The sequence below is a fragment of the Ammodytes marinus genome (assembly GCF_949987685.1).
Source record: "Ammodytes marinus genome assembly, chromosome: 18".
Lineage (NCBI taxonomy): Eukaryota > Metazoa > Chordata > Actinopteri > Uranoscopiformes > Ammodytidae > Ammodytes > Ammodytes marinus.
Window position 1 is genome coordinate 25,212,962 of NC_137222.1, and position 25,395 is coordinate 25,238,356.

At 41.3% G+C, this 25,395-nt stretch overlaps 1 protein-coding gene across 1 annotated transcript in view; it reads right to left on the bottom strand.

The window, feature by feature from the left end:
- slc12a2 (solute carrier family 12 member 2) overlaps positions 1-25,395 on the bottom strand; it is a 70,153-nt gene that overhangs the window by 32,637 nt on the left and 12,121 nt on the right. The window contains exons 2-9 of the mRNA XM_080047206.1: positions 8,987-9,106; positions 6,988-7,063; positions 5,045-5,140; positions 3,001-3,140; positions 2,676-2,786; positions 2,423-2,531; positions 1,028-1,152; positions 474-558 (exon numbers count right to left, since the gene is read on the bottom strand). Of these exons, the coding sequence (XP_079903332.1) occupies positions 474-558; positions 1,028-1,152; positions 2,423-2,531; positions 2,676-2,786; positions 3,001-3,140; positions 5,045-5,140; positions 6,988-7,063; positions 8,987-9,106 (862 nt within the window). The remainder of the gene's footprint in view (positions 1-473; positions 559-1,027; positions 1,153-2,422; positions 2,532-2,675; positions 2,787-3,000; positions 3,141-5,044; positions 5,141-6,987; positions 7,064-8,986; positions 9,107-25,395) is intronic.

The following is a 25,395-nucleotide window of genomic DNA, read 5'->3' on the forward strand; positions in this document are numbered from 1 at the left end:
AATAAATATATATTTTTGCATATTTTAAAAACCATGTTAAGAAATGTAATACACTTGAAAAGGTGCAGAATAAGAAGAAAAAATATATATATATCAGAAAAAGTGAGAGGCATCTATTTAACTAACTGGAGCTCCACTTTGGAACAGAAATACGTCACGGTCCTTCTTCTTCTTTTTTGGTATTTTATGGTGGTCGGCATCCTTAGTAGTTGCATTACCGCCACCTAAGTATAACGAACTTCATTGTTAGAACCTATCCCTGTCCCCTAACCACCCTGCTGTGATGCCTGAACCTAATCGCCAAAACAATATAAATAACACAAACCGGGTAATCGGTCTGCGGTCTTGTTATTGTTGGATGTTGTTACTTCCTTATTCAAGTGACGGTGACGTATTTCCGGTTCAACAGTGGAGCTGCGCTTCCCCATGGGTCTGCAAATAAATACTCTTGGAAAAAGTGGGCATTACTGCACCTGTTGACACAGCAACACCTAGGTAGACTATTCCTGTGATCAATATGGCTAGGAGGGTTCCTCTGGGGATGGCCAGCTGGGGGTCCTGCAGAAGACAAGCAGCACAGAGACCTAAGATGACAAGCGATCTACAAACTGCACCAACCTTTGAACTCCTACATAGAACCGTGTCTGATCTACCATAGAACTAAACTATTGAATAATATCAGTTCATTCATTGTGAATGATTTGTTAAGAAGTGAGCTTGCATTCAGAAGACATAGCTCTTATGTTCTATTCAGATGTGAGACACCCTGCTGTAGAAACATATGTTGCATGTTGAAATGGTTCCCCCTGCCGAGGCCTTCTAGGGCCTGTTGTTACAGATGTCACCAATCCTGACTGCCACACTGGAAGCTCTTAAGCTAAATCACCATTTCCTTGTGTCTTTCTTCATCATTTAATATTACAATCAATGAATAGTCCAATAGCACAGAAAATGAATGGCTTGCTTTGACATTGCTTAAGTATTCCATTAGGATAAAGCCCTAGCGATGCATTCTCTGGTTCCTTACAGTGAGGTCTCCTGAGATGTTTGCTCCAGCCAGGATACCAGTGGCTGCTGGGAAGAAGATGGAGAAGACGGAGAAGAAGGTTTCCTCTCGGAAGTTGGGACCCATGTTCTCCCACATGATGGAACCTGACAGGAGACACATGAGGAAGACAGTGGATGAAGCCTTTAATGCAAGCACTGCTAAAGCTAACAGCTCTCATGGCTAGGAGCTAGTCCAGAAGTTCATTCTACCCTAAAGCCCCTGTAAACCCAAATCTACTGAATCTTTGCCATTTGCAGAGTTATGCAGGGCTTACACTAGAGGACTTTTAAAAGACTTTGAAAAGACTGAAACCCTCTTACATCTAAAGACAATCAACTCACACCTGAAGACAACTAGTCATTAGTTTTCAGTCGCAGAGTGAGATTTTGAAAAGACAGGGGTCTCATATTGCAAGACTACAACTAGATTCCTTTTGAGATTAATATTATTTCCGCAAACGCGATTGTGATTATTTAATTAAAAACAAGTTAATTCAATATTCCGAGCGGGGGACTTCCTTTAGTTATTTGACCATACTTATCTGCTGATCTCGTCCCCCAATAACTTTAACTCCTAACCCTGTATTTGACGGTAAAGTGTTAAGGTTGCGCGGCTGTCAGCCTGGTTCTCCCACAAGGCTTCAAGGAAAAAGTGTCCGAAATAAGTCCCTGCACAGGCGGACACAAGTCGCGACTAATGCCGCTCCTCCTACGTCGTGCTTGGTGCATGCGAGTGTGTGACAGTGTTTACGTCATTTCGCTTGAGCCAACCCCTTAAGACTAACGATAATATCAAACATGTTTGATAATGTCGGAACGTCAAGACGGGAAGAAGACTGGCTGAAATCGGGTCGGAAGACCACCTTACACCAAACGACTGAGATTACGTGCGCGCGCCACAACTCCAGCACGACTTCTGTGATTTCAGTCCGACATTGGAAGATTGTCTGCGACTGTCAAATTGCGTGAAAAGTCGTGTAGGGTAAGCCCAGCATTAGTTGCATGATAGTGAGCATCTGAAAATAGTTAGCCATGTTTATCAATCCAAATGAAAAGATACTGTCATTTAAGTCTGATAAACTGTACATAAATTGGGTTTGGATGAGGCAGGTTATGCTGTTGTTCTCATGACACAATAAGTATTTTAAACCAATCACGGCAGTTCTCTTTTTTATGTAAAAAAATAAATAATAATGTTGCCATGAGACTTTTTTTTTAAAAAAACAAGTTTTATAATATTCATGAACATTTATTTTCAAATCAGGTTTTTGTAAAAGCTTATTGAGACACCCAACTGTAATATCATATTGATTTTTACCAAGTTTTACAGAGGCTTTAAATAAGTTTGACTTGTGAAATGGTTGTGTGGTCATACTGTCATAGCCTATGAAGCCCATAGATTCCTTGGACTTGAGGGGGATGAAGCTTCCGATGAAGTAGTTGAAAATGGCTGTGACCAGGACAAACAGCAAGAAGATCTGGGCCTAAAGAGAAGACAATCAACCAATCATTAGTTATTAACTGACCTCTTAACCCAATGTATGCATCAGTCATACTGTGGATCCTGTGTTCAGTACTTTGACTGAAGCACTTGAAGGTTCTACACAGTTTCTATTAGTTGTTCATACCTTGGCCTCCCATTCCATCCCTGCCACAGAGATGCCCAGCAGAAGAATGACTGTAATGGTGCCGATGATTCGGACATCGTTGATCTCATCCGTCATGACGGCATCTACACTCTGAGAGACAATACAAGGAGGTGTTGAATTGGAAATTAAAATCAAGTGCGGATGGAGGGACAATAAACATTGGGATTCATTTAATTGTCTGTGTGTTGTCATATGATGTCCATGCTGTCTGTAGGGTTTGGCAGAGGGCAAGTATAACAGTACATAATAGCAATTAGTAATCACTCACAGCCTAAAAGACCCCAAAAGACACAGAAAGACTTACAGCAAGAAGTTCCACAACCGTCTCAGCAAAGCCCACCACATACATGGCTACAGCCACTGCATTAGCAAAGGCAAAGATCAGACCAATGGAGCCTCCGAACTCTGGGCCCAGACTCCTGGAAATCAAGTAATATGCTCCGCCTGCAAATGAAAAGGCAATCGACAAGACGTTAGTAAACTGTGGTCATAAAGGGATGGACATGGTCAGCAACAATACTCAGGTAGGTGGTTTAAATGATGCTCAATTGGCAGGTGCCAGATTAGGCCATTCAAAATCTACCAATCTCCCGTTAGCACAATCCTCAAACATTACGTATGCTCCATTCTCTCATGAGTGTGCAGAGTTAAAGAACGCCCCAGCCACATAAAAGCAATAGTTGCTTGGCCTGTGCTCAAGGTTATTTTAGTTCCAGGAGCATACATCACACTGCCTGTCAGCTGTTAGTCATAGCATGACCAGCCGGACACACTGTTATAAACACTGGGTTCTACTGTAGTCCACACACACACACACACACACACACACCTGCTGGCAAAAGGGCAGGCTTAGAGTGACCAAGCTGGACAATTCAGAAGAACATTAAAAGTTGCTCTAAAAATTGTAGAATTAAAGGAATAGTTCAAAATTTTAAATTTCTAGTTTTTTGCCTCACTCAAGAAAGAGACAAAAACCGTTATGTGTAAAAAATATAATGTAAATAAATGAGTCCCAACAAGCACACAGGAGTGTTTAGTGAGGTTGTAAAGTCCATCTTTTGACCTGCTCACATGGATGGACAGACCTTTGCCCATTTCTAGATAAAAAATTCAAAAAACGGGAAAGTGAGGCAAAAAGCCAAACATTACTGATGAGAAATACAGGAAAAACAATTGGTTACAGACATGAGAGACAACTTCATTATGTTCTTATTAGGGCTGTCAAAATGAACGCATGCGCAGAATGATCCGCCCCGTACATCCCACCCGCTCTGCACTACAGTCACTCTAACGTTGTGGCTCAGCTGGCCCAGGATCAGTAGCTGTGCTCGGCCAAACATAGCAGTTCGCTAGCCCATGTTTAGAACTGCTAACGGCCTTGTCTGTGTCACGGGCAGCAGTTGATGTCAGGAGCAACAGGAGGAGAAATATTGTCTGCTTTGTTCAGAGCACTGGAGGACAAACGTCTGCAGTTTTCAGAGGTGTGTGTGATTAATAAGTGATATCAACATAAAGTCGGCTTTCTGGCAGAAATTAACTGTCGCACACACACACACACACACACACACACACACACACACACACACACACACACACACACACACACACACACACACACACACACACACACACACACACACACACACACACACACACACACACACACACACACACACACACACACACACACACACACACACACACACACACACACACACACACACACACACACGCACACACACGCACACACACGCACGCTTTCTTGGATTTGGAATGCATGCCAAAGCACCTGGAAGTTCTGGAACATGGTATGGGTAAAGCCCAATTTATACTTGTGCGGTAACGCGTGTGCAGAGCCCCTGCGGAGCCGCAGAGGTCCTGTGCGGTGGCCTCAGAGCCGTGTCGCGCACCAAATGAAAAATTTGCCTACGCGCCGGATGCCGCAGAGGTTTGATTTGGCATCAAAGCAACAATGAGGGATTTCAACAGCACAGGAGCTATTCTTCATTATCAAACTCAAAAACTTCCAGTTTTCATTTGTTTAGCAACGGATTTCACCGATTTACATCAAAAGTGCAGTGTGCAATCTGCCACACGGGCGAACTACTATCAACGGTTCAGGAGAACGTTCCATGTCTGCGCTACCCAGCAGAGAACGCAGAGGCGCAGAGCTGCACAAGTATAGATCAGGCTTTAGCCTGGCATTGTAGAAAAGAAAGTGATGACCCGGGTTAGAATCCAGCCCGGGTCGTTCTCTGCACGTCATTCCCTTCTCTGCCCCATATAATATCTGTCTCTCCGAACTGAATAATAATAAAAAGAAAGAAAGAAAGAAAAGTGATGTATACCTCCTCTTACAAACCCATTGGTGGCGATGGCAGAGGTGGAGAGGCCAGTGATGGTTGTCACCACAGTAGCCATGGCGACGATCAAACAGGAGAGAACTGCAGAGGGAGAGAAACACAGCAGATACTTTTAGCAAAAAATCTCTTGAACATAAAGAATGTGCAGCAACACTGTTAACAATTTTCTAGGCGGCCGTCCTAATCACTGCCATCGGTGTGTGAAAAGTCACAGCACGGGCTCAAGAGAGGAGACGGCTGCCACATGTGTCACAGTGTGCCAGTATTTCACATCAAAGAGTTATCAGGGGAGGTTCAGGGACGGTGTGTGAAACAGAGTGTCTGATACAGGCACAAAATGAACACCAAAATGTCAATGATACGGGGCTGTGTGTCACACCACTTGCTCACTTTTTCCTGATGATGATATTTGAAATTTGTCAGTTTTGTGCGAGTGTGTTTTGTCACATCAAAGTAAAGCATTGGCTGTGTGTATCTCCGGGCTGACTGCTCTGTTTCTTTAGCCTGGATTCATCTGACAGCAGTTTAAGAAGGTGAGCATCAAAATGAGAGACAAAAGGGTAAAGGGGGCGCAGTAAGAGCACACCCACACTAGGCCATCTGTACCGGTGTACTAAAGTCTGGTACGTTTAACCAGTGTGAATGCTCCATTCGGTTCTCCAGCACGGTACACTTGGGGAGAGGTGTACTCAGGCCACAGTACAGATGCTAATGATCCGACACGCACATAGACAGTGATCCTGACTTCTGTTTATATGAGACTGTCCCCGCGAGCCCACGCACGCAACAGACATTATGAAACATTCTGCCGAAGTGAATGGCATTAGTCTGATGTGGAAGTGGGATGTTTTCTGCAAATTTGGCAAAAAAAAAATCGGATAAAAGTATACGCTCCAAACTCCAAACCTGCACGCATATAGACGTAGACTACATAGACTCATGGCAAGAAGCAATGGTGCCTAGGCTCGGATCTGTAGGAGCAGTGTGAGTACAGGCCAGAGGGGGAGCAATGGTGCTTAGGCACGGTACAGGGCGACGGCCTAGTGTGAGTAGTGTGTTTTCTCTACAGTGGTACCTCTCCATGCAGATACTGTCGGTTTAGTTTGGATATATAACTCTCTGATGTCTCTTCTTCCGTTATCTCCAACTTTCCATTTGATTTGATTGTATTTACCGATTTGTAATTTGCTGCCTTGTGTGAAACTCACACAGTACACAATATATCTATTAGAGGGAACATCGTGGCTGTACATTTTTACCCTGAAAATGATTTGGAGTTTACAAAGACTCATCGTGTGCACAATACAACAGTACACTGAATTGATGTCGACTCAAACTTAAAACTTGCACGGCTCTTCAAGCTAATGCTAACGCTAACTGTAATGAACTGAAAGCAAAGACAGAAATAAAGAAAGGTAAGGTGTGCTTTAGAGAAGTAGTAATGCAAGTTAATAACATAATATAATAGTGGGTAAGATAAGGTGTAATGTCTCAATTGTGAAACAACATGTAAAGGGAGAGCAGGGCACTTTACACTGGCAGCTGAAGTGACAGAACTTGCCATGCAATGTGGTAAAAAAGGCCATTTGGGTTAAAAGGGGATGTTTTGAAACATTTCTGATCTCATGTAAGATTGGCTCTGCCCACTGTCTGCTCTGTGTGTGACTCAGCATTAAGTCAAATGTTACACACAATTTGAGAAGGAACAAGGAGTCTTACACCATCTACTTTTTCATTGTGGAGCAACGGTGTTCTCACACTTTTAGCCACATCCCAGATTGCACACTCACTCCCTCCCTCACTCCCTCCCTCACTCACTCCCTCCCTCCCTCCCTCCCTCCCTCCCTCCCACGTTTTATTTTTGAATAGCAGAATACTGCCATTATGCTGAAGTTCTCGGTTCTTCAAAGGGGATCGTGTCTGCTTACCGATTCCAGCCTGACCCACGATCCATGACATGCGGATGAAGAGCATCACACCCCAGATGTTCAACATGCAGCGGACCTGAGGAGGAGAGTACAGGATCTCATCTTCAAGTCATCCACATTGGCTTTTACATTTGATATGCTTTGGTTTTTGACAATGAAAAGTTTCTTCCATTATTTGACATTAATAATATTTGCATACATTTTCGATGACTCACTGTCACCCATTAGGGAGATTATAAAACACACATTTTAGGGATAATACATGTTTTGGTAACAGAATAAAAGCTGCACTGAGGCCCATGTCAACGTGGAGGAGCTACCTTATATACAGACAAGAGCTTCAACACCTACTGTATATGTGTTGTAAGGTTGACATCAGAAGAGCACACCATACTTGTTGTCGGTTGTGATGAAAGCATATTGAAACAGATGGCAGGGAAAGGTGGAGTGCTGTTAGTAATAGATGAGATAGACCCTGCGTTCCGAATCGCATACCAAATGACTAAACCTTTACACAGTGCTTTGTGCAGAGAAATGAGCACGTTACCAAGTGGTAAAAAAAAGCCTCATTAAGGTTTAAGCGGTTTAAACATTTAGAAGTCACACCCCTACTTTACATTGTTGTGTTTTGTTTGACTCAACATAATTGGAAATGACCTCTCCAATATAAATAAAAGGTGGACTGAATAGTTCATTAGTTTATAGAGTCACCAATGGGAAAGATTCTGACACTTTTAAGACTAAATTATCTCTAAAACGATAGATGAAAAAGGAAAATCTCTTACACCACCACTCGCCATTCAAACCCAAGAAAGCTGAGAATATGTGTGAAGTTTATATTAGAGAGGAAGTAAGGACTATCTAATGTCAAAACAAAAGCAACTTGATAATATCCAGACACGACCTAACATTAAAAAAGGTATCCTACTGACTATATTTTCATTTCCAGTTAAACACATGTCAACCGGAGCGCAGTGTGAAGCACTTCTCTCAGTTGTCAGGGATTTCTACCTCAGTGGTTGAGTCATTCACACTTGTGCTCCAGAATCCTTCACAGAGTGTCACCTACTGGCACATACAGGTCAAATGATATGTTGGCAGTGGCACACTTATCACCTGTCATCTACTTTATAAAGAGGTTAACGGACCACTTGGTCATATAAACGTGAGTGAGAATACAAGGACAAAACATTAAGATCAATAAAAAAATTAAAAAAAAGCTGTGTTGGTCGTAGAGACATTGTTGAACCATAGGGTGAGGTGAGGGGACTGTCTCTCTGTCAGCACTCGAGCTGAAAAACTCAAAGTAACATTTGGTTTCAGTTTTGTGTAGTGCTAATATTTTGTAACTTTTACTTTAGCTATCCTTCACTTGCCAATTTATTTTATTTTTACATTTTGGTACAGTAAATATCACTTCAAAGTAATACAGCAGATGTTTTTGCTGATAGTATTCCAAATTTAAATATTAGCTATCATATGAACTTTTACATATTCCTTGACTCCCTGATTATTATTAATAATAATAATAATAATAATAATAATAATAATAATAATAATAATAATAATAATAATAATAATAATAATAATAATAATAATAATAATAATAATAATAATAATAATAATTAATTATATTGGAGGGCGCCTTTCAAAGCACCCAAGGTCACCTTACAGGGCATAGTTAAAAGAACAAAACAACAATAACAAAACCAGAACAAGACACATTTAAACTATTTACACAGGTGGGGTGAAATGGGTGATAGACAATGATTAGACGGAATATGCCAGTTTAAAAAGATGTGTTTTGAGATGGGACTTGAAAGTGGAAAGGGCGTCAGAATTGCTGTTAAGTGTAACAGTGCTTGCGGATGACTTGACTTAGAAGTCAAAATCTTTTGAAAAACAACAACAACAACAGGTAAAGATGAGATAAGATATATAATGACTAAGAATAAAAGTGGGAAAAGGAAAAATCAACGTATTTTTCAGAGAGACTCACCAGCACGCCCTTAACCCAGCCAAACTTGACCACTCCTTTAGACTCCGATGCTTCTTTAGCAGCAGACTCCTCGGCCGGGGACAGCTCATCACCGTTGGCAAACCCATCCTCGAATGGCTCCTAGATAATAATTAAAAATCATATACAGTCATATTAATATGAGGGACTTGGGAGAAACAGTACTGTTGTCATCCATAGTCAAGTAAAAAGTAAAAGTAAATAAATGTATAAAGAGAAGAGTTAGGACTATGTTAAGTCTTCATTCATTTTAAATGTAATGAGATCAGGGCTACTTAAGGCGTCTGGTTTGGTTTCAATGTTCAGTTTATGTGGAAAATAGTATTTTTCAAGGTTCAACTAACCTTGGAAACAGAATAAATACCTTCCTAAAATGTTTAGAACGCTCCTTTTGTAGAGACAATTTTGGAATGGGTAAAACACGTCGGGATCTGACTACTTTTAAAATCAACACCACAGTATTTTTACGTGCAAGAAGTCAGAGACGGAGGCAATACAATCATGTACTGTATTGTAAGTGTGACTTTCAGGTGTCATCTCTCTTGACGACACTGACTGGTTTAAAATGTTATTCAAGCAGACGGACTGTGTTTTAAACTACAACAGTTGAATGAACAGGAAGTCTCAGACAAAGTGTGACGTTGGTAGCCTCCCTGCCCACCTCTTTAGGGCATACAGTATATTGTCTACTAGTAATGACCTCAGGATGAACACAGGACGCCTGCAAAGCAAACATTCTGGCCAGGAAGACTCTACATAAAAAAGGTGTTAGCCTAGCAACAAGACCTAAGAACAGCTCCGACATCCTTTACACCAGCTGAACAAAAGTGTGGCATTGCCATCACTTTTACAACTCAGTTTGATATGGTAGTTAGTTAGTTAGCACATTGGGGCTGGGATGCCTATTGAAAAAAGGCTCAATACAAGTGAGGGCTGGAACCAAACACATACTGAATATATTTCTGCTCTTAAGAGCCTTGCTGCTTGGAAAAAGTAGGTTTTCTCTGACAACCATGATACAAAATAAATTTAAAAAAACAGCTGCATGGTGCTAGTTAAGGTCTCACAGGTACAACCCTTTAAAGTGTTTACAAAGATTACAAATGTGGCCTAAAATTGGACCTAATAAGCCAAGTCTAACCACAAGCAGTCATAGCTTAATAGCTTTTTCCTAAATATCCACTTGTGAAAATGTTCACTTGTTGATCTGGAGGCCATTGACCTGCTGCTAAGTCTATACCTGCTGTATTAATGGACTCCACTGATTGGACTGATTAGATATTTTGTGCAGGTATTGTAGAAAAGTCATAATTTTGGTATGGTGAGAAATAGTGGGGTGCTCTGTCATTTCAAGGTGATGCCAGTGTTTCGTTTTCATTTCTAAATCGTAGGTAAGGGTCTATAGAACAAGTGTCAATAAACAAGAGAAATATTTGATTTTATTGCCCAACTTGCAAAATTACGAAAGAGTATAACTGTAAGGCCACTTTGAAAAAAGAAAAAGAAAAAGATTTGAGAATAAAAGTCGTAAAATTACGAGATTAAAAAAGTCATAGTTTTATGTATTTCCAGAATAACGTTGTAATATTATGAGAATAAAGTCTTGTTTACATACTGAGGAGCCCATCTGCGGTGGTTTGCACATGCACAATGTGCCATTTCCGGCCAGTATGCAGAGCCATGTAAAGTTGCACGTTGTGTGTATTTGATTTCTAAAAAACAACTTCTCTAAACAACACACAGCTTAAAACTACCTCTTCATTCTCATAATATTACGACTATTAATCTCATCAATCCATCTTTTATTTATTTTTTTACTTGGCCCTAATACTCCGTTGTACAAAATGGCCACAATCAAAAACAAATTGTCGAAGGTCTTAATTCAGGCTTTTTTATTTTATTTAAATGTATCCAGTTTGACACTCAAACCAAAATTGTTCTATAGACCGTTACCTTCAATTTAGAAGTGAAAACAACTTTCGCATCACATTGAAATGAAAACGACAAATTACCCATAAATGGCCCCCCACTAAAAAGCTTTCTCCTCTGCTTGACCCCTTTAGCAAGTCATCTGTAGTCTGTGCTCTCATCTGGTATGAGTTTGTCTTGCATCTTTTTTTCTGACTTATTAGCAAAAGTGTCATGTGGTTATGTGCAAAATGATTGGGTGTGATCTGACATGCCATCTGTAAATGTATCTCTTTACATAGGCTTTCATAGAGTTTCCTTTTAGAACGACCTTGGCTTTATGGATGTGATGTCACAGCAGTGGACAGGAAGTATGCCGATATAGTTGTGGTGTGAAGTGCGGGGCCTACTTCATTGATCAGCATTGATGTGTGAATGCCCTCTGGGTCCCTGTGCACACATGAGGGCAGGATTTGGATTTGTGCACAGCCAAAGAGGGGCTTCGTCAATTTAGTAAATAAACACTTTGTATCAGTGCAACCTTTTAACCAAATAAGTCCTAATAGATGAGTGTGGCATCAGTTGAGCTCACAGCTTGATCTGGAGAAAGAAGGATGAACCAATCTCCACCCAATGCATGACTCATTCAACGTTCTATATTACAGAAACAACCTTTTAACAAGGTTCTGGTTTCATATAAAAAAGAATCTCAAATTGTGTTTTTCCAGAGAAACAGAGAGAGAAGCAGGCTTATGTTAAAGAGACTTTTAGTATTTGTATGCATACACACATTTTGACATGAAAATAATTCCATGCCTGTATATAAACTATCTATCTTTCCTGTAAGGCTTTTAATGTGGAATAAGTAAGTGAAGAAAACTATTTATGTTAGTAACTGAAATCTAGGACATTATTATTATTATGATAGAATTAATGCTGTGGATCTAGTAAGTAATGCAAAATTTGGCATGTGAGCCATTAATGCCTTTATTAAAGAAACAGTCTTCATTAGTTTTTGCCAGCATTCATTAGAGAATTGACTATTTAAATTAACATGGGTGTGTCCAGAGAGATTTAGGAATGTGTAGAAAAATGGAGCGAGGTTTATGGTAGGATAGAGGAAAGCACATAGAGGAACGTTACGCTCTGGTGGCCATATAAATGTGTTATAAATTATAGAAGAATGCTGGGTGGCTTGTACAGAGCTGTGGGAGGGAGGGAGCTTCACCTGGGCCATCTGTCAAGCTGCCTGAGCTCCCTCAATGACTCAGCAACTCTGCTGCTACAGAGGCTATGGAGCAAAACTCACTTTACACGTTGGGGTTGGCTTCTTCAATAAAGAGTGTCTGTCTGCCTGTCTGTCTTCTTAACATTTTTACGAAAATATGTCCACATTTGAAAATAATTCCGTGCAATATTTTAAATAGATCATGAATTAACCTCTTTAGGCCCTCTGGTGCTTCATGATTAACATGAATATGATAAGAATGTATCTTTCCAAATCTTACTTTGAAATTTTCTTTTAGTCAACACCAGTCATTTACTGAATCTTAATTTTCAGGATTTTCTCAATTTTAAAAATGCCAGCTTGTTTACATGAACTGCATCTCATGTCCCTGGTGTCAACTCGGAGTGTGTTTTCTTCAGGGCTATCACAATAAAATGAACCAAACATCATGGAAAATGGAAAACATTGCAATTTTCAAGGTGTAAGTGTAGGCAGCAGACGAACCTACAATGCTTCCGAAAATGAAATTAAAATGAACTTCTAGCCAACAGGCAGTGCACAGACAGTGTGCTCTCACTGTAAGACTAAAATCAATGATGGGAATGTGACTCATGTAAAGTAATTGCTGTCCAAACCATCGCTCTTCATAAGAAACCCCATTGGAGCCCAAAGACTGGAGAGCAGTGAGTGAAAAATAAAGGGCATGATGTCATCCACTTCTGGGTAATGATGCACAATTCCTGTGACTGGGCACCAGTGGATGTTATGTTATGATAATAAGAGAACATCTGAGAGAGACATGCCCTGCGTTCCAATCCCCATACTTCCCTACTATTTAGTATGACAGAAAAAGATATAGGATGTCCCAATACATGCACGTCAATTGTAGTATGCTGAAAATACCTAGATGCCCCATTAACTCCAATTGCAATTTAGAGTATTCGTCTTTATTCTTGACATTTCTCGACATAATGAAAAAAAATCTTCCTTATCTGATTAGTTTTTTCTCTCCCGTGGCTCTAAAACTCTTCTGTACTTTAGTATGTAGTGTAGTAAAAAGAAAGAGTATGTGATTTGGAAGGCAGGGATGTTTTAAGATAACATCAAGACTTCAAGAATCAAAGTAGAGCAGCCAGAAATCTTTTGAGAACTGATCAGTTTCTGCTGTAACACTATATGGAAACTGTCAGGCTCTTGACGGGTGGGACTGAATGTCTTTTGCTTGTTGAATGCTTGGTGGGATTCTTGAGGTTCTCAGTGTGCTGAAATTGAACTAATATCAAGCGTTGGCCAATTCTTCAAAAGGCAAAAGTAACCGGTTCTTGTTTTGGGGAGATTAAAAAAATATAGTTCTTACGTGTTAAGATTTTAAACATGCAGGGCATTTTGATACGGCATGAGAACCAAACTGAATAGTTCAGTGTGTCAGCTGTACAAAAACTAAATAAAATGGCAAATACATCCGACCAAAAACATTTATTATTGGGACACTAAGCGTGTTGACACCAAGCCCTAAAACAACAACCAGGCTTAGTTTTACTGGAGGATTTCATGAAATTCATTCAAATGGCTGTTGCTTCTTGAACTAGTTGAAAAGCTTACTACTAAGCTTCAACCTAACTTTATTTGGCATGGAGATTGGCTTAACAATTCAAAAAAGAGAATTAAATCTGTTTCTGGCACAAGTAACCCAAACAGCTGGGCAATGGGACATCACATTCTTAGCTAAGAATGATGAATCAGGTCAGGTTGTTTATGTCGTTATGCAACGCTGAAGGGCATCAGGGACCGCTGCCCTACTGTGGCATTAGGGACGCTATCATCCAGGGAGCATCTGTTTGTGTCACGTGTCTTCAGCCCGACTCTTTTTCTTATCTGGCATTGATACTAAACAGTGTTCCTCCCAGCACAAGTCTTCCGTGCCGTGTGTTGCCACGGTGACCAAGTTTGGCACAGCGCTAACTTCTGTTCAACGTCTCCGTACCTCAATCCTTAATATCGCCATTGAGCAGCGCTGCGTTTATATCCGCCACCAGCTTAGCATCTGCATGCTCCTGCTGGTTTACTCTCCTGTCTGCATAATGTATGGTCATGCACATGTGCATCGCTGTTGCGCACGCAGAGCCGCAGACACAAACACACACACACACGCACACACACATAGAGCAGCTGATTGTCTGATCAGAGGAGAGGAACGCTTGGAGACACATATACCCATTTACTTACCCCAAATCGCAGCATTTTGCGCAGTTATGACCATGCACAAGCAAACATCGCGCTTGCTAGTAGATTCAGCACTAAAAAGGCGGTCACCTTAGCCATAGAGTGCTGCGAGAAACACTATGGCGTATATGTCATGCCATCTGCAGTAATTTTAGAACTTCTTTGCACAAAACCAAGAACACCATGCACATGGAAGCCTATGGTTTCCATTTAGGGAGTTCAAAAATCAATGCTGTCTCATCTACAGGGAATATCAGGATTCTCTGAAACCTTGATTTGATTTGAATGTGTTTGTTTTGTTTGTTTGAGTACAGATTGCTGTGCTTAAACTGCGAGCTTAAACCTGTCCCTAACACTCTCCAACAGCGTGGCATCTTCGTGTGCAACATCAGCTCTCTGTGCCTCCTGGCTGGCATCAAGCAGACATTCTACATCCAGACTCCAGGACTGTATCGTGTGTGGATGAGGGCCCTCACTGCTCAATGCACGCCACAGAGAACAGTGTAGAGAGTTAGTGAACATTATCTACATGGCTGAAGCAACACAAAGGCAGGCTTTGCACAAAGATGACAAAGCATTGAAAGCTTAGCACGCCAGTGCAAACTGTTCTGTGACCCGCCATGAACGACAGGATGTTCCAAAGAATAATGGTTCAAAAAAAGATAACCTTGGACAAAGACTTTTTTGGGGGGGGACAATGAAATTTTCAAAGTGAGGGAAGGCTTTAAGAAACCTCTCTGAGCCACTGCAAGTCCTGTGTAACTATGTTCTGCTGACTAAATATTCTGATCTGTTGACTAGATGCTAAGAAATAATTGACCCTCCATAAACTATCAGGACTGATGCAGCACGCCTTATTAAAACCATATACGGACTCCTGTTTGTGTCGGAAAGGATGGAACTGCCAGTTTTCCTGACATCACTACAGGCACTTAGCTTTACTGAAGGGAGCATTGTGTCGGGTTGCGTAAGAGTGGAGCACTTCTGACTAGGAGCCATGTATTGAGGGTAACTTACTTCATGGAATCCTTTAAAGCATGGAGTTTGTGTGGTTACAGACAAATTATCACATTATTATTCATTTGTCATTTCAAAACTACTGAAAATATGTTGTCCAAGGCTTCTGATAAAAATACAAATTGGAAAAGCAAGGCTCTTCAGAGACATGCAGGATTCTGGACATTGATTAACCTTTGGGAGTGTATCGACAGCCTCACCCGGGCTGTTGGTAAATGTCGTGTTAGTTTTTTCCGAATTAGTTAATATCTCAATAGCACTGTCCGTTTGGTACACTATGGTCGATATAGGTATTAGTTTACATTGGCAGTGGTAAGCATCTTTTAGCCAGGCTGATTCCAATGGATTCTCAGGGACCTTTATCAGGCTGAGAGCCCCCCCCCCCACCCTCCTTGTTTGACTCGATCAGTGACTGAAAGTACGGATCAGATGTCCACGGCCTCAGACATCTCACCATTGTTTGGAAAAGCCTCCCACCACTAAGTTCATTATTCTTTTACTACACTGAAACTCTCCCAGAGTTGGATTCCCTACTGCCCACTGAGGGCTGTTGATGGAACCAAAATGGCCTGGTCTCACACTGCGCACATTTCTGTTTTGGAATTGTGTCGAATTACTATTTGACTCTGGCATCAGTGTGAAAGAGATGACGAGTGAGGCACCTGCTGACAATGAGGAGCTTTGTTGCTCAGTCAGGTAACAGCATCTGTGAATGGACTCCGGTGGATAGGCAGGGAGGGGTAGGTCCACTATTTGGGGTTTAAATCCTGAAAGGGGGTACAACCCTATTGAGAATGTGCTGGTTTCTGATCACTTGTTGTCTTATGACTCAAGTTGCCGTCAGGTGGAACAAGCTAGAGGCATGGAACTGTGCCTAATAGCTGGAAATGGTGTGCAAAATTCTTCACAAGAAATATGACCCTGTTTGGTGCTGAGCAGCATTTTTTTCTGAAAAGCTTCCTGCTGTGGCTATGACAATATGAGAGAGGTGATAGTCAACCAAAACAGTCGAGATGAGAGGCTGGACAGCTAAGCGAAGAGCTGAAACCTTCTGTAAAGCACAGGCAGCAGTTGTACCAGTGATCATTTTGGTTTAACATTGTCATTTGGTAAATTGTTCTTTGGGAAATATTGATTATAGTTGCTTTAGAAAATGTTTTTATTTTAATCTTTTCTGCCACTTTCTTATTGAAACACAGAGGCTCCCCAAGGTCAGAAATGTTTGAATCCTATACATAGTGTCTCTCCACTTATGTTTAACAGAGGAAAAAATAAGTGCTGGAAAACAATAGACGTCCATTTTATATCTTTATCTAATTCAGTTACTTATAACCAGGGGAAAGTGTTTGCCTAGTTTGGCCATTTTTAAGTCTTCCTCTTCTGATTGGTGTGTGCACTGTGCCTCGCCTCACTGTTCATAATGTCCTTAGGTTTGGTGTATTTGGGTAAGAGAACATTTCCAGTGGCAATGTTGAATCCAATGCCCTGTTAACTCCTAACTTTCCATCACATGTGCATTGCATGCATGTGTAAGTGGACCACCAAGAAAGAACTTTGTAATTGAAAGTAAATTGAGCGGATTGTACACATCCTTCCATACGGCTTGCATGTGTACACACCAGCACACATGTGAATGCTTGTAAACATGTTTGTGAAGGATATGTGCCAACTTTCCATGATGCAAACCAAAGGCTCACAGGAAGTTGATTTTAGCCCCCTCTTCGTGACACAGGCTGGGGGAGAGGCTACTGCTGTCACAGCAGACTCACCTCTAAACATCTTGTTCATCAAACAGTTGCCTTCTGAGGAACATGTTATTGCTACAGACATGAGGAATGTTAATTGGTGTGCATAGACAAAAGCTCTCATTGTCAAATTGTTCCCAGTTCAAGGTGAATTGTTAAGCGCTGCAAACCTTGTCTTTCTTCTTAGCCAGTTATTTCATGGAACGTATTCCGGAGACGAGGCTAATTTGAACAAAGGGAAGCAGCAACCCTTTTAAATGTAAGCGCCTTATTTTATCTCTTGTGAAACTGTTGTTCACCATGTGTTTTTATCTTTACAGTGTTAAGATATATTGATGGCTTTGTGTTAACACAATCAGCTGTACATTCCTTCTGCCTGAATAATATAGTTTAAATGAGCTAAATTAGGATTTTAAATCAGAACTAAGTGCAGAGTTGTGCAAGAGCAAGGCGTACAGGCAACAGGAAATGTGTGATCACGAAGGTCATCACTGTGGTGTTCCTTGAAGAAAACAAATTCCCACTCCTATGAGAACGCAGAGGAGGGAAGTGTGTGTTGGGTGAGAGGGGGGCTAAAAAAATATTTTGAATGGGTCTCTCTGCAGTTTGTAGAGTGAAAAATGTTTAATCAGCTTTGATGGTGCGTGACAGTGTCCATAACACTGTTTGCAAAAAACGACATACTTCGGAGAATAGCATGTTAAATGGTATATTGTAAAATAAGTTGCCAAGACAACTTCAACATCAACCTTTATTAATCAACCACTTAAATTAGCCTCCACTGTTAAAATGAAGGATAAGCTGAGCATTCGCCTCGCCTCATTCTACATGGAGAGAGGCAGCCAGAAATATGCAACGGAATTAATAAAACACACGTCCAGTAGTCCTTTATGGAATTATGGAATATTAACAGTCATATTATTGTCCAAAAAAAAAGATGAAAGAATCTGTTCCTGTTTCCGCAGTGGTCCAATCAGGAGAGCAAGCTCTTTAGAGTATTGTCCCAGCATGTCATTGTAGTGGCCTGGAGCCAGCAGGAAACCATTACTGTTAAACCCTGTCTGGTTAAGTCGATACATCCAGTGCTGGTAAATTGGAGCATATTTGACTGGAGCTAATCTATTCAGACTCTTGCGGCTGTGACCAACTGCTCCATTTGAAACAGTGATAGCATTCAGAACTATATACAGACCTGATCTGAGCCATTTCTCAGATGCTCATGTTCTTAGCATAATGACAGAATAAAGCTGTTTCTACCAGAGCTTCTTTCATCAGCAAGGTATTCCATGTTCCAACAGAGAAGCAGCATTTGTTTTCTGGACAATCTGAGCAATCATGGTGCCTATGGGCCAACTGCTCCATGTTTTCCAAGACAATTGTTAGTTGTTTGGAGATGTGTAGTCAAACATCATATTTAACGGATCTATCCTGTTTCGGTCAACAGGCTTGTCCCCGCAAGTTCAAGTTCTCAATAAACACAAACAGCACTGTGTTGGTTGATTTAAAAACAACCAAAAGTCCACGAGCCATTGCTTGAGCACATTGTCACTAACTGATACATGCAAAGCTGTGGCACAAACGTACACGTTACATTCCATCTGAAAATCATGATGGATAAAACTCAGTTGCTGCTGTAGATAACTGATAAAACTCCTGGAAACACAAATTAAACTCAGAGGCTAATTCCTAGGTGTGGGAATCTCTTGGCACCTCACGATTCGATTCCGATTCAGAGGTCAACAATTCGATTCTAAAACGATGATCAATGCATCTCGATGCAACAATTTTTTTTGTGCATTTCCATGCGTTATTTTCAAAAATATATACAGTACATCTGACTGTGTTTGCGACTCAGAGTTTTGCCTATCACTTTAACTAATATTTTATTAGAGAAAAAGCTTTTCTTGTCACAAATATGACTTTCTACAGTGCGTTCCAAATTATTATGCAAATTATATTTTTCTCAGATTTTCCTAAATAGTCGATGCAAATGACAGTCAGTATCATTTTCAAGTCATCAACCGTTAAAGTATGAATCACATTTTATTAAACAAACCTACCAATGATAACAGTATTTTTTTCAAAAATAAAAAACTCCAAATGCACCGTTCCAAATTATTATGCACAACAGAGTTTCAAAACATTTTATAGGTTGTAAAGAACTAAAAATGGTAATTTGTTAAATTTGTAGGATGTGGAGGTCATATTTAGTGAAATCAAAAGCTATTTCAATCAAAAACATCTTAACAGGCCAAGTTACATGTTAACATAGGACCCCTTCTTTGATATCACCTTCACAATTCTTGCATCCATTGAACTTGTGAGTTTTTGGAGAGTTTCTGCTTGAATATCTTTGCAGGATGCCAGAATAGCCTCCCATAGCTGCTGTTTTGATGCAAACTGCCTCCCAACGTCATAGATGTTTTGCTTGAGGATGCTCCAAAGGTTCTCAATAGGGTTGAGGTCAGGGGAAGATGGGGCCACACCATGAGGTTCTCTCCTGTTATGCCCATAGCAGCCAATGACATGGTGCATTGTCATGCATGAAGATGATTTTACTACGGAAGGCACTACTGTCCTTTTTGTACCACGGAAGAAAGTGGTCAGTCAGAAACTAAACATACTTTGCCGAGGTCATTTTCACACCGTCAGGGACCCTAAAGGGGCCTACCAGCTCTCTCCCCATGATTCCGTCCCAAAACATGACTCCGCCACCTCCTTGCTGACGTTGCAGCCTTGTTGGGACATGGTGGCCATTCACCAACCATCCACTACTCCATCCATCTGGACCATCCAGGGTTGCACGGCACTCATCAGTAAACAAGACTGTTTGAAAATTAGTCTTCATGTATTTCTGAGCCCAGTGCAACCGTTTCTGCTTGTAAGCATTGTTTAGGGGTGGCCGAATAATAGGTTTATGCACAACTGCAAACCTCTGGAGGATACTACACCTTGAGGTTCGCGGGACTCCAGAGGCACCAGCGGCTTCAAATACCTGTCTGCTGCTTTGTGATGGCATTTTAGCAGCTGCTCTCCTAATCCGATGAATTTGTCTGGCAGAAACCTTCCTCATTATGCCTTTATCTGCACAAACCCGTCTGTGCTCTGAATCAGCCACAAATCTCTTCACAGTACGATGATCACGCTTCAGTTGCTGTGAAATATCTAATGTTCTCATACCTTATCCAAGGTATTGCACTATTTGACGCTTTTCGGCAGCAGAGAGATCCTTTTTCTTTCCCATATTGCTTGAAACATGTGGCCTGCTTAATAATGTGGAACGTCCTTCTTAAGTAGATTTCCTTTGATTGGGCTCACATGGCAAACTAATTATCACAGGTGTAAGATTAATTTCAATGATCCAAGGCGTCCTGAGACACAATATCATACATGAGTTTAATTGAAAAACAAAAAATTTAAAGTTTTTGACACTTCAATCCAATTTGCATAATAATTTGGAACACGGTGTATGAACAATGCAATAATCAATGCAGCTTGTATTTCAACACACCTATGCCTCGTTTCCACCGAGTAGAGCGGGTCGGATCGGAGCGGCTCAGAGCGGGACAGCTCACTTTTAAGAATCTCGGTGTTGTTTCCACCGTCGACCCTACCCTTACTGGTGGGGCGGGGTTTAGGCTGGACAGCGATAGCTTGGTCAAACCAGCCGCTTCTTTATTTATTCCCCCCATGTTGTTGTGAGCACAGAGACGGCTCGGTGCAACTGATAGAGACAGTGAGCGAACAGCGCTGGCTGCGGCAGCTACGTGACTATGGGACACAGTGTAACCAACTGATTAATTTATTGACGAGGAAAAACACCACACAATAAACAGAGCTGTGCTCACATTTTCGCCAAAACACAAGACTATCTTCACTCTTGCCGAGATGACTACACATGGCGGAAATGATTCTTTCGACCAATCAAATGACGGCAGTGTGTAGCTCCGCCTTTTAGGCACCCTTTCAGGCGGCTAGTACCCCTACGGAGGAGTACTGAGATTAGGAGCGGCTCAGAGCGGTTAGGTGCGCTTAAACCGTACCCTACCCAACTTTTGGCAAATGAAAAGCCAAACTACCCGGACCGAACCGCTCCGATCCGACCCACTCTACTCGGTGGAAACGAGGCACTAGAATGACACACCTTACACACGGTGTAGGTCTTGTCCATCTTCCCATCGACCTCATAGAAACCAAAAGGCTGCCATACGTGCAGGTCGTATGGGTGTGCTGCTCTCATCCATTTTTTTCAAACAACTAAACCCCTCGCACATGTTTTGGTGCACATGCGCAGTGGCGCAGGAAGTACTAGTAGGGGTGCAGCAAAAAATAAAAAAATAAAAATAATACATTTCTTTTTTTCTTTTAATCCCGATTATTAATTTATCCGAATCGATTTGGAATAGTCCGAGAGAGAATCAAGATGCATCGAAGAATCGATTGTTTTTCCCACCCCTACTAATTCCCAGGTCTAATTTTTATCATTCTTCCTATCAGTTATAGCATACTGTATTTATCACGGTAACAGCTAAGTCAAGAAACCCAAGCCGTTAGAAAGTAGAGTGAAAAAGCGTCCTAATATATGGGCTGATAGGGCTGTGAATCCCACGATTCAATTCAAGATAACTCCATCGTGATATAAATGTAATGTAATCTTGTTCACTTCAGAGCTAGACTGACGGTAATACTGTGCTGGAGAATCATTTGAGTAAGGGAACAAATTGGATATTGTCAATTAAAGAATGTAAAACTGTTATCAAAGCATGTAAGTATGTATCTGGGCACTACTAAAAAAGGGGAATAACAATCTATTCTAATCTGCATCATCATTAATTTAATTTTAGTCAATTAGCAGCAAATCACAACAGAAGTTATGGTCACACTGATGGCAAAGACCAAGTCTAGACCACTCTTTTCTACTATCTGGAATGCCATGTCATCATATCATAACATATCAATTATGCACAAAACTTTGACATAGACCAAAGTTCTGATAAAGTAGAAATATATTTTATTCAAAAGAATGCTATAAAGACCAACTAGTACAACGTGCAAATTGTTGCACATTGTAAAGTGTTAATCGTACACATTGTCATGGTTTTGAAGGACTGTTTGATCAAGGAACTTAAAACTCACCTGTTCAACATTCTTAGAGATACAACATTCCTGCTTGAGTAATTCTGCCTGCTTTACACCTGAACCTGTAAGACTACTGCTAGTACCTCACTGAATGGTAAAGTACGGGGGAAAATCTCAACCTCCCTTCACTACACCAGGTTTAATTATCCTAGATGGAAGTCTCAGAAAAGGGGGGTGGGATCGCTGTGCTATTTCTGACATCGGGCTGCATGTGACGCATTTGGATGTGGGAATAAGAAGGAAGCCAGGTCTTGGGCAGACAAAAAGCACACACACACACACACACACACACACACACACACACAGACAGAGCTTAATGAGCTTTAAGAGCTGTAGCCGAGTGTGTGTGTGTTACAACAGCTGTAAGGCCATCAAGCCATGGCTGATGCTGAGACAAAAGGACTCCTCTCCTGTCAAGGGCCACACCAGAAGCCCAGGGCGACCGCCGCTTCCTGTTTCTCTGTACTATCTTTGCAGCGAAACAAAGAGGGGGCAAGGTTAGAGACAGGGAGGGAGAGAGACACCCCACCCCACACACCCTCCCTCCCCCCAAAGGGAAAAACAACCTGGAAGCCTCAAACAGAGCTTTCATTGTGCAGGCTGTAAACATCACCAGTAAAGAACAGCAAACTCAACATGTGTACCTCATTGTTTGTCCAGGGGGTGACGTGGGTGTGGGCCAAAAACTCCAATTAAATGAGTAATAACTTGATTGAATTAGTACACTGGACAAATGTCAGGACATGTTGTTCGGCTGCTAGGCAGTAAGTCTCAACTACAACAACCTTGTTATTTACCATGTTTGAGGGTTCACTCACACTAGGCAAAGTTGCCCTGTTCCGTACAATCTGCAGTATGTCGGACCCAGGGTCTAAGGCCCTGTTCTCACGGCAACACGAAACGGTGCCAACGCGGAAAAATTCCTGCGGTTGCACTATATCATGTCCATGAAAACAGCAAACGCAGGCATGAAACCGCAAGTTTTTGAGATCTACTCCCAGGGAGGATTTTTTGGAAAACACAACGGTTTTGGTTTCATGTAAACACCGAAAACATTTCCCCTGGTAACGCTGACGTCACGTCTATAACATTTGCTGTCAATACCCACACGCGAGTTATAAAGTTAAGACAATTAACGTGCAGGACTTAAATAGGCCTATAACACTCGCCTATTTAGTCTGTAGTCTATTAGTAAGTTATTGATACCATGCACCCGCCACTTTGTCTGGGGAAAGATTTGTGCTCTGCCGCTTTTTCTAGCAAAATAAACTTGTGTACACGGCTCTCTCTACATTAAAAAACACTATCCATAGTTCAACGCGCAGCGGTTAAGTTACTGTTCAACAAAAGGAGCATTAAGGCTACGGCTTCACAGTAAAAGCATTTCACTGGCTAAACATTAACAGCATTTCACCGGACAAACGTGAGTTGACTTTTATTTTGAAGTACGCCTAACAGGAAAAGTAGCCGCTCACAAAGCCCCTTCACTATCAGCATGTCTTCTGTTTTCACGAGTTCAATGCGGTGAAATAAGAGGACAGAAAGCTTGTAATTTACAATACTTGTAACCCCAAGCTTACACCAACCGCTTTATGAACGTTAGTGGCATTAATTTTCGGTTTCAGTAAGGTTTTATGCATCAAATTGTACTGGAAATGCTATTACCTTGTACCGCCCACTGCTGGCCTGGCATGCTTACTACATCGATTTCGTCCCGTTTCCTCTGAAAACACGTGCACGGGTGAAGATGTCAGATAAATTGTGTCTGAACGGGGGTTTTTTTTTTTTAAACCAAAAACGGGAAAACTGTCACGTTTTCACCGTGAGAACAGGCCCTAAAGCTATAGTGCACCCCCGCCCCCTCCCCCTCCCCCCATGAGGAATTTTGAGTTATTATAACAACACTGTCCGTGCTTCTTCATTAGCTAAGCCTTCGGTGAGTCGTTCTCTGCATGTCCTCTCCTCTCTACCCTAGTTCAAGGGTACCACTGTAGTGGTCCAATTCCTTTTTCTTTCATATGTGTTTTTATCATTCCCAATGACTTTAATCACAAGTGATGTAAGATAGAGAGTAACATAACCCATCTATCAGATATCCCTGCAGTTCACAACATCCTAATATCAAGGTCACAGTAACTCACAAGGCCCTTCTTAAAGTGTGTGTACAACAACAGTGTGGCTGAATGAAGCAAAACATTCATTAATTTGGGCATCAAGTCCAAGCTGTGGAATGTGAGGCTTGGTTTAGAAAGACATCATTCAAATTCCTGCAGTGTGTGTGTGATGTCTGAGCAATCAGTGCGATACCAACACTACAGTAGGGATGGACCAGGGCTGAGCTGCTCCAGTTAACATGGAAGTCTACCGGCTTTCAGACAACAACACATTAGGGGAAAACATACACTACCGTTCAAAAGTTTGGAGTCACCCAGATAATTTTATGTTTTCCATGAAATTTCACAGTTTTAATCATCGAATGAGTTGCAAAATTAATTAATTAATAGAAAACATAGTCAAGACATTGATCAGGTTAGAAATAATGATTTTTATTTGAAATGATAATTTTGTCCTTCAAACTTTGCTTTTGTCATAGAATCCTCCTTTTGCAGCATTTACAGCCCTGCAGACCTTTGGCATTTTCGCTGTGAATTTGTTAACGTATTCTGAAGAAATTTGACCCCATGCTTCCTGAAGCACCTCCCACAAGTTGGATTGGCTTGATGGGTACTTCTTACGTACCATACGGTCAAGCTGCTCCCCAACAGCTCAATAGGGTTGAGATCTGGTGACTGCACTGGCCACTCCATTACAGACAGAATACCAGCTGACTACTTCTTCCCTAAATACACTCAACAAAAATATAAACGCAACACTTTTGTTTTTGCTCCCATTTTTCATGAGATGGACTTAAAGATCTAAAATTCATTCCAGATACACAATTGTACCATTTCTCTCAAACAGTTCACAAATCTGTCTAAATGTGTGATAGTGAGCACTTCTGCTTTGCTGAGATAATCCATCCCACCTCACAGGTGTGCCACATCAAGATGCTGATCTGACATCATGATTAGTGCACAGGTGTACCTTAGACTGTCCACAATAAAAGGCCACCCTGAAATGTGCAGTTTTGT